We start from the raw sequence: 10551 nt of genomic DNA, 5'->3' as shown, positions 1-10551 counted from the left end.
TGCGTGTGCGTGTGCGTGTGCGTGTGCGTGTGCGTGTGTGTGTGTCAGGCTGCTGGAGAAGAAGGAGAAGGCTGTTCAGAGACTGAGTGAGCAGTTGAAGAAGCTGCAGCTGCAGGAAACCGATCGCGAGGAGAACAAAGTCATTGCTCTGGGCACGTCCAAACTCAACTATCTGGACCCACGCATCAGCGTGGCCTGGTACAGCTACAGGCACACACACACACTCTCTCTCTCTCGCTCTCTGTCTCTCTCTCGCTCTCTGTCTCTCTCTCGCTCTCTGTGTCTCTCTCTCTCTCTCTCTCTCTCTCTCTCTCTCTCGCCTCCTGTCCCTCTCTTTCACTCACTCACTCACTCACTCACTCACTCGTGCGCACACACACACTGACTCGCGCACACACACAGACACACACTCCTTTTCCACCGTCATGAGTGCTGGTGCTCATCGTGACCCCATTTTTCTCCAAGCAAAGCGAGCTGTGAGTTGTTATTCTGTGTTTCAGATCAAATCTGGTCAGTCAATCAAAATGGTTTTTCCTCTATTAATGACAAAACACTGAATTAAATGACTCTGAATGTCAAAATAAGTTAGCAAAAACGGTATAAATCCCCTTCACATCCATAGGAGTTCACAACACTACTATAACGATCACTGGAATCACTTTCAGAATGTGTTTTCCAGCTGATGAATGATTAAAACGATCTTGAAAAACATTCATGTGCGTTAAACTCGTAAGTACGACCTTGACCTGAGCACATCATAACACCAGCACCATTTGGGAGGAAAACGTCATAAAAGAGAAACTGCAGCTACTGATGAAGCATTGATTGATTGGCTGTATGTGAGTCTCTAATCGCGTGATGTTGTTCTGTAGGTGTAAGAAACATCAGGTGCCCGTTGAAAAGATCTACAACAAAACCCAGAGGGACAAGTTCGCCTGGGCCATCGACATGACTGACGAGAACTTCCAGTTCTGAAGAGCAGCCCGTGCTTCTGTGTTAATGTTGTGCTGTGTGATTATTTGTGCTGTTTTGTTTTTTTGAATCAATGATGCTAGCGTCTCCAGTAAAGCCTCTCGTTCATCAGCTCGCTGTTCTTTCTTCTGAGCGACAGCTGCCAGTCTCTAGTTTGCATTATCAGCCTCGAACGCTTCAATACAAGTCGCTTCAGAATAGTGCAGAGGTTTTTATAGCAGGGCTTCAATATTTGATCAGCCGCTTCTACCTGCTGGGTTTAAATGAGGCTGAAGGTGTGACTCAGAATGTCAACGTGACACGAGAGTCGAGATCTGGAGGATCATCAGAGAGATCGGGATTTGGGCCGGATTAGAGTTTCTCTGAGAGGAACGGCTGGGAATAATAAGCGCTCTGGGAGCCGCAGTCTGTTTGCAGGAGCGTCGTGACCTGCTAATATCGCATTTATCACTGCAACAAAACGCTCGAGAGATCCGTGTTGAGCGTCTCAAGCACACATCAGAAATCAGTGTAGTCGTTTGAGCGTTTCGGTCGAGAAACACCGTTCTGTCCATTAGTTTCATTCATCCTTCAGGTTCAGTTCCTCCCACTCTTTGGCTTTATAACCAATGTTTGTTCATGCATTTGATTTTTCTCTGCTGTAAGAGTGTTGGACTGTAATGCAGCTGATGGGTTCGTTGTGCTGGTGAATGTTCCGAAGGTTTTTAATATTTAAAAATAATATTTAAATGCGTGTGCGCAATCAAGTGTTACAGAAACATGCTTAACACCCTCACCTAAATCATCTTTCTGCTTCGTCTAATTTTCCAAGGTTTCCAGAGGCTTGAAGAGCACACCCACCTTTTCAAAATCAGACATTTTTTTTTTATTTATATTTGTTTACATTATTTTTATTTATATATACCATTTTTTTTTATTTTATCCATTTCCCCTACAAAGTCCCCAGAATTTGGCTCGGATGATCTTCAGTCCAGATGCTTTCTTGATTTCAGAAATCGTTATCTAGTCGTTTGCAGATGTGGTTAATTAGTCAAGATGGCACTTAAATCCTGTGGCTGTATTTTGGCACTGAATCTCCGCTCGAATGACAGACACAGTCTTCCAGAGATTGACCCGTTCTTCTCTGTATTTGAGCTGTGCTTTAACTGACCATGACCGACAGTAATGATCTTTAAATGACTTTATTTATTCAGCTCAGATGCTTCTCCGTCTTTAATTGTCCAGAATCTGAGTTTCTGGCAGCTTCCCAGCTAACAACATTGTTACGCAGATGTTGTCCTCAGTGTTCAAAACGTCCAGATTTTTAAACCGTCCTAACTTCTTCTGGTTATGTGAACGTAAAGGGAACATTCCATCGGTTTGATAGTTACGTCTGAATGTTACTAGTTTCAGAACATTCAGAGAACATTCAAACAACGTTAGATGAACGTCCAACAAAAACATTTCAGGAATAAAGCGTTCCATGAGCAATGTATGAATAATGCTTTGAGAACCTTGTTAAACACCAAATAACTAAACGAGCTGATTTATTCAGAGGAACGGAGAACAAACACGGCTGTAGCTTATGATGAATACTGTCTGACTTCATTCCCTCAAGAGTGTGTACAGTTCCTCTGCGCTTTAAATATAAAATAAAGGTGCTTTGGATTATTAAAGGAATAGTTCACTCAAATGAACATTAGCTGAATATTCACTCGGCCTCAGATCATCTTGAGATCAGGTTTGTAGAAATGTAGCACTGCATCAGTGTCTCAGCAATGGATGCTCTGCAGTGAATGGGGACTGGAGTGCTGTGGATTATTGTGATGTTTTTATCAGCCGTTTGGACTCTCATTCTGACGGCACCCATTCACTGCAGAGCATCCATTGCTGAGACACTGATGCAGTGCTACATTTCTCCAAACCTGATGAAGAAACAAACTCATCCTGATCTCGGATGATCATTTTTGGCATATTCTAATTTTTGTCTGAACTATTGCTTAATGTTCATCGCGGTTCTTTTAAGAAGGGGTCGCTGAGAGGTTTTTTATAGGAAGCCAAAAATGCATCTCCTATTGTGTTGCTGCAAGAGTTTTAGACCGAGAACACATTTCCAGGCTGATAACTGAGGGCTTTCATTCCAAGATCCCAAAGGTGCCAAATTCAGCTTCTGTAGGCGTTTCCTTTCTCCAAACTTTCATCTAAAATCAAATCAGATGTTCCTCTGAAGGAAACACGGCTTTCTCACATCAAGGACAGACAAGTCTCGTCAAATGTGTTTCTTTAGATGCACTAAGACACGAAAAACAGATTGACCTTCTGAATGAAACGTGTGCAGCTTCTAGTTCTCCCTTTCCCTCGACCTCTTCATCTTGCTTCTGTGTTTCTAGAGCGCTCGATTCTCCGCCGCGGCGCAGATGATCCGAACAAGGATTTTTCCCACATTAGTGACTGCAGACCCATCCGAACAGAACTCTTTTGGGTTCGCCGCTGTCGTCTTCAGTGGTCTTACTGTGCAAAAGAGGCTTCAGCTGGAGGCGTGCAACCATTTCTCAAACTAAAACCTTTTGTTCCGCCTCCAGACGTTACATTTATGGGGAATCGGTTTACAACGAGACGAGCAGAGCACAACTGAATTAAGCATCTCATTTGGAGACGGACGAAAGTGTGCGCTCATTTGATTCTGCCTTGTGAAAGTGAGTTTCTCTGCGAGCGTGAGAGTTTGGTTCCAGTGTCTGTGGCAGTCTGCCACTGAATATTGAACAGCACCGAGCTGTTTCTGCTCCTTACGGAGGGATGAAATGCTGTCAGAAGCAAAACTCTGGGCCTGTAGATCCAGCAGCTGCTGGGACGTGCGTCTCGAGTCAGATGCTGGAACATTTACAGCTGTTGCAGTCGTGGAAGTGAGCGACGGGCTTCTGCGTGAGCTGGGTTTGGGATGTATTTTTCATGTGTCTGCGCCGTCCTTTTAGGAGGACCGGCTAATTATCCTTTCTGGCCTAACCGCAGACACGGAGTCTAGTTTTGCTCATGCATTTATTCATCGTATCTCACAAAGCCACGGTCTTCCTCTGATTAAAGAAGCGCTGCTTTAGAGGAAGCCCTGTTAGTTTCCCGCGTCTAAGGCGTGTTCTGTAAATGCTTGGGTTAGGGTCAGTGACCTCTGACCCCGACTGACCGGCACTGTCAGGAACTGTCTGTTCTAGAACTTCATACACACACACACACACACAAAGTATCAATCCAGCTCGTGCTTCACTCTCAAAGCTCATGAATTTATTAATTTTTTTTATTGATTTGTGGAGTGAAGCATGAGCTGGAAATTCAGCCTATAAAACTACAAGCAGAAAACATGTTTAAATCCTACTGTATCATATCAGAAGGCCTTTAAATCATCAAACTCTGCTGTTAAACCTGTCGTCTGGTTGATAGTTTAGAGTGTTTTATCCAGTCAAAGCTCTTTTAGTGTAATTGTACAAGCGTCCAGCTTCAGCTGCTGCTTCTTGAGTCAAATCTTGACTGATTTTGATCAAGTAAGAGTCAGAATAACTGCAGTAATATCTCCGGATGAACACTTACTGGACTGAAGCAGCTCAGCTTTACTTGATTCTCCATCAATCATGTTTTAGAGTCTCAAATCTGATCCTCAGGATCTTTTGAGGAGCGTTTGTTTCCAGAAGCTTTACTTTCACTGTTCCTCAGCGGAGGAATGATCTTCACAAGCCTCCAGAACATCTCACATCTTCTGAGGAGCCTTTATTTCTTCAGCTCTCAATCACTGCATTATATGTTTGGATCATTTCAATCTCATCTTATTATTACTGGAGATATAGAGCGACGACTGATATTTATAGCATTTTATCTCAGTATCTGCTCTATACTGTTAGAAAGATCTCATTGATTTACATCACAAGCAGCAGAGTTTCATCTCAGAAATATCTGCATCTGCACCGAACTGCATATTTTTGCTCAGTTTGGGTCTCTGAATAAAACTGAGCTGTCCTTTCCTCCATATTCTCACTATGTCAGACTATATGAGGCATAAACGCCTGATGGAGCAAATATCAAAAGCTTTTATATTTGTCTAAAGGTTCATTAAACTGTACCATGTTAGATTTTTCTGACTATTATTTCATGTGTTAGGCTGTAATCCTCATATCTCACTGAGACAGATTACTGCAGATATAGAGTGACGACTGATATCTAGATCATTTTATCTCAGTATCTGCTCTATACTGTTAGAAAGATCTCATTGATTTACATCACAAGCAGCAGAGTTTCATCTCAGAAATATCAGCATCTGCAGCAAATGCAAGTCGCTGAATAAAATTGAGCTCCATATGAGCCATAAAGCCTGATGCATCAAATCTGGTTCTCAACGAAAACACATGCAAGCTTAAATCTCGTCTACAGGTTGACTTCTATTTTCCCGAGTGCTGTTTCAGGCCTCAGCTCTGTTCCTGACTCGTGTGTTGCTCCTGCAGACGAGTGAAGTGTTTGCTGTTTTCCTCTCATCTCAACACGTATATTGTGGTCTTATCAAACGAGAGACGAGCGTCTGATAATCTCAGGCCCGAGGAGCCTTATGAGAAAAGAGCTGCTAAATGACAAATAACCAAATAAACCACAGCTGAGCCACGCGTCACAGATCCGCTTCAGCAAAACAAATCGCCCTCATCATGGACATGTATAAAGAACAGGCGCATGAATTAAAGATGAGCAGTAATTGAACTCTCTGGCAGACCATTACAGCGTTCCTTAACATCAGCGATGGCATGAATGAGTGTTTAAAGCACGGTTACAGTAAACCGCTCAGGCTGAAGGCTCTGTGATGCTACAGTAGATTCATCAGTCGTTTTGTTCTGACCTTGCATTGAAAAGAGATGCCACTGAAACAATCTCCTCAGAAATTGCTAGTGAGTTTAACATAATGATGTAAAATAAAAAATGCACATAAATGGCAACCCATTGAATTAAAGATGATATTAAAAATAGTAGTGTTGTCAAACGATTAATCGTGATCCAAGATCCAAGGTTTTGTTTACATAATGTTTACTGTTTATATTTATGTATATATAAATACACACAGTATATATTTTGAAAATATTTACATGCATGTTTATATTCATATAATTTATATTTAATATATAAACATTACATTTTTCTTAAATATATACATGCATGTGTGTGTATTTATATATACATAATAAATATACACAATTTTTTATACTGTATTGTACTTAGATTTGTACTGTACCGTGGTACTCCTGTCTCCAAATACCATGGTCAAATTCAGTACTTTTATTGTAAGTGATATTTTACACTGAAAGAAAAACGGTGTAGAAACAATTTTCACTCAGAAATGACCAGAACATTTTGCAATTAATAACAAAGAAACGACAACTTTAACATGAAGTTTCAAAGTAGAAAGACTGAAATAGTATTTTCTTGTAAAACATACTCCAAAACTATGATCTGTTTTGTTGATCTGTTTTCTATATCTATGTATTTTAATATTTACCCAGCTCACAGGGAACGTTCCGACAAGGTTCTCTCAAAGTTATTATCTGGTCTTTATAATGTTCTCGAAACATTAGCACAAAAACATTTATATGTCGTTTATGGAATGTTTTGTTGTTGTTTCAGAACGTCCAGAGAGCATTTAATGTTCCCATAATGTGTGATAAATGTGATACAATTAAATGTTCCCTTAATGCATGAAATGAAAAGAATTTAAATAAGATGTTTTGAATGCTCTGTAAACATTAATAACATTTTCACAATTTAATGGCAACGTTATAGCAAAACATTCTCCAGTTGCACTAATACGAGAATAGCACAGTATTACCATGATGCCATGTGCAAAAACATGGTATTGCATGGTACAGTTCGATCATATCATAAGACAGAAAGTGCATGATATTCATTAGTGAATTAATGACTGGCTGTGTGATAAACTGCTTTCATGCGAGTCGCCTAATTGTTTCAAAAGTCGCATGTCATTAAAATTGACTCATAAGATCACGGTGATTGAATCCGAGTCCTGCTGCGGTCCGATCCATCAGAGAGCGCGCCCACGACTGCGCTCCGCGGGGGAGAAGCGTGATTCATTTGAGCGAGTCGGTTCATTCGAACGATTCCTTTTAGATGAACGTGTTCATAGAGCGGATCGTCAGTGCACCCTTTGATTTATCACTCAAATGTGTCTTTTAAAATACTCTATAGTCATATTGCTGCTTGTAACTACGTTTTAAATGAGGTTATATAGATTATTTTAAATATCGTGTTCGAAAAATAACCGTGGTTTTACTACAAATAAAACCAAAAAACATGCTTACTGTAGTTTAACCATGGTATGTCTAGTAAAACTGTGGTTATACAAATGGTAATCAATACGCCAAAAACAAACATTTATTTTACTACTATAAAACCATGGTTAATTATCGTAAGGGATGTTATTGTTAAAACAAAATTAGCAATACTTTTCCTAGTTAATAATATTATTTATTAATAACAGTAATATGAATTATTCCAGTTATAGTCCACAATATTCTTCCCATCTCTAACAAAGTGATTCAGTGGATTGATGTTCGTTTTGACCGAGTCATTAAAAGAATCGGTTCAAACGAACGGCTCGCTAGAAGCGGAGGTTCTCCTCGGACTGAAGTCAGAGATGAGAGCTGTCGCTGTCACAATGCTTCCTCTGCTCTTGCGCGCTTTCTGGAGTCTAAAGGCTGGTTCTGAGGATGTAACGACGAGGAAAAACACATTTATTCTTTACAGAGCGGATGAGAAACTTTAACGCGTTTAACATTCTCATCTTCTTCACGAGAATCGTCTGTTACGCGAAACTTTCTCTGTTTTTTGTGAGAGGATTTGTTGTTAAAATGCCGTCTTTCTATTCTCTCGTCATTCTGTTTTCTTCAGGTGAGTAACTATGTGGATGCTATGCCTTGAATATTAATATTCCGGTAGAAAGGTGTGTTTGCGAGTCTGTGGGGGGGCGTAAAGGAATCATTTGCCACTCACTGAATCAAATGTGTGAGATTTGAAGATTCGGTTTGAATGTCATGCACTGACCGTCTCTGATGATTATGGCGTGTAATGTGTGTGTGTGTGGTGTGTGTGTGTGTGTGTGGTGTGAGTGTGTGTGGTGTGTGGTGTGAGTGTGTGTGTGTGTGGTGGTATAGACAGCTTTACTGATTATAAGGGGAGTTCTTTAAGAGTGCTTAAACTGAAGTCAGTCTAATGTTCTTTGACAATGTAAATGTTCTTTGCTCGCTTTCTCTGTATATTCGCTGTTTGAATAACCGTGGAAGGAACAGGTAAAAAATACGTGAACATCCTCTTTCATAGCATCATCAAGCTTCACCTTTGTTATTGTTTAGATGCAACCTCTAGTGGCGAAAACTTACATATTGTGCCTTTAAAGGGTTAGTTCACCCAAAAAGGAAAATTGGTCCATGTTTTACTCACCCTCAAGGCATGCTAGGTGTATATGACTGTCTTCTTTCAGACGAATCCAATCGGAGTTAAATTTTATCCACCCCGCGGAGCCGTGTGAGGCATGTTTTATTATGGATGCACACGCTTTATTTGACTTCTTTTGGACCATTGACGAAAACACCCATTCACTGCCATTATAAAGCTTGGAAGAGCAAGGACAATTTTTTATATAACTCCGATTGGATTCGTCTGAAAGAAGAAAGTCATATACATCTAGCATGCCTTGAGCGTGAGTAAAACAAGCGTTTATTTTAATTGAATAAAGCAGGGGTGTCAGCCCCGCAGAGTTTAGCTCCAAACCTAATTAAACCCTCCTGATCCAGCTAATCATGTCATTTAGGTTTATTTGCGAACTACACGGTCTGTGTGCTGGAGCAGGTTGGAACTAAACTCTGCAGTGCTTGGGCCCTCCAGGAACTGAGTTTGACGCCCTGCTGTAAAGCGTTCTTCTTGTGACTGCAGCTGCGAGGTGCGACCCGGTCCGGAGTTCCTCACTCGCTCCTACCGCTTCTTCCCCGACGGCAGCTTCCAGGCGCTGCAGTTCTACTACCAGGACCCTGACTGCAGCGAGCCCAGCTACAGCCTGCTGATCCGGGGCAGCGTGCGGCCGCTGCGGGCCTCCTGGCTGGTGCGCGGAGGAACGGCGAGCGAGGTGCTTGTGAGCTGCGTCCAGCAGTGGTGCCTGCAGACGGCCTGCGACCCGCCGGACACACCGGCTCCGGACCGCAGCATGCAGGAGCTGACGCTGATGCGCCTGGAGCTCCAGGCCGAGGAGCTGTTCCTGGGAGACGTTCACACGGAGCGCGCTCAGCCCGCGGGATACCAGAGCCCCCTGCGGAGCGCCAAGGTCAGGACGCAGACGTCTGCGCTGCTGCATATGCATGCGCTCCGGCCCGGCGCGGGGCATTAATATTAACCCAGAGTGAGGAGCACTCAGAATAGAATATAGTGCAATGCGCTCTCTAGTGCTTACACACATTTTCAAACTTTGCTTCTTTTTTTAAAACATTCACACACAAATCCAAGAACTGCACACAAAATGCAAAATGCATTCAAAATATCACAAACGCATCTCAAAAGCAAACATTTGTCTTGCGTTGCAAACACCTTTGCCATAATATTATATTTTTGGATATACAGTCAAACCAAAAATTATTCAGACAGCAGATAAATTTTTGATATTTATTTACTAGTGTGTGCAGGACACTGTAGTTCATTTATGTAAGTGAGGAGAGCAAAATAAAGTGAACTGTGACTTATTACACCCAAAAACTCTCCGGATCAAAAATGATTCAGACACTTTGAGCTGAGCATGTTTTGCTGAAGTGTTTTTCTTTAATTGCTAATGTGATCTTTTTACTCCACAGACTGAACTAAATGAAGCACTGCTTGGTAATTAGTTGAGCTAAATTGTCACCTTTGTTATTGTTTAGATGCAACCTCTAGCGGCGAAAACTTACATATTGTGCCTTTAAAGGGTTAGTTCACCCAAAAAGGAAAATTGGTCCATGTTTTACTCACCCTCAAGGCATGCTAGGTGTATAAGACTGTCTTCTTTCAGACGAATCCAATCGGAGTTAAATTTTATCCACCCCGCGGAGCCGTGTGAGGCATGTTTTATTATGGATGCACATGCTTTATTTGACTTCTTTTGGACCGTTGACGAAAACACCCATTCACTGCCATTATAAAGCTTGGAAGAGCAAGGACAATTTTTTTATATAACTCCGATTGGATTCGTCTGAAAGAAGAAAGTCATATACATCTAGCATGCCTTGAGCGTGAGTAAAACAAGAGTTTATTTTAATTGAATAAAGCAGGGGTGTCAGCCCCGCAGAGTTTAGCTCCAAACCTAATTAAAACCTCCTGATCCAGCTAATCATGTCATTTAGGTTTATTTGCGAACTACACGGTCTGTGTGCTGGAGCAGGGTTGGAACTAAACTCTGCAGTGCTTGGGCCCTCCAGGAACTGAGTTTGACGCCCTGCTGTAAAGCGTTCTTCTTGTGACTGCAGCTGCGAGGTGCGACCCGGTCCGGAGTTCCTCACCCGCTCCTACCGCTTCTTCCCCGACGGCAGCTTCCAGGCGCTGCAG

At 41.9% G+C, this 10551-nt stretch overlaps 2 protein-coding genes across 2 annotated transcripts in view; both read left to right on the top strand.

The window, feature by feature from the left end:
* top1mt (DNA topoisomerase I mitochondrial) overlaps positions 1-1827 on the top strand; it is an 18728-nt gene extending 16901 nt beyond the window's left edge. The window contains exons 19-20 of the mRNA XM_016259033.1: positions 49-198; positions 873-1827. Of these exons, the coding sequence (XP_016114519.1) occupies positions 49-198; positions 873-975 (253 nt within the window). The 3' untranslated portion in view covers positions 976-1827. The remainder of the gene's footprint in view (positions 1-48; positions 199-872) is intronic.
* Positions 1828-2007: 180 nt separating this feature from the next.
* LOC107572613 (protein APCDD1-like) overlaps positions 2008-10551 on the top strand; it is a 17805-nt gene continuing 9261 nt past the window's right edge. Inside the window, exons 1-4 of the mRNA XM_016259032.1 lie at positions 2008-2108; positions 8920-9304; positions 9825-9849; positions 10473-10479. Coding sequence (XP_016114518.1) covers positions 2008-2108; positions 8920-9304; positions 9825-9849; positions 10473-10479 — 518 coding nt within the window. The remainder of the gene's footprint in view (positions 2109-8919; positions 9305-9824; positions 9850-10472; positions 10480-10551) is intronic.

This window comes from Sinocyclocheilus grahami, unplaced genomic scaffold (genome assembly GCF_001515645.1).
Source record: "Sinocyclocheilus grahami isolate Dianchi unplaced genomic scaffold, SAMN03320097.WGS_v1.1 scaffold1782.1, whole genome shotgun sequence".
NCBI lineage: Eukaryota > Metazoa > Chordata > Actinopteri > Cypriniformes > Cyprinidae > Sinocyclocheilus > Sinocyclocheilus grahami.
The sequence above is the reverse complement of the archived record's forward strand: the minus strand, read 5'-3'. Positions and strand labels throughout refer to the sequence as shown.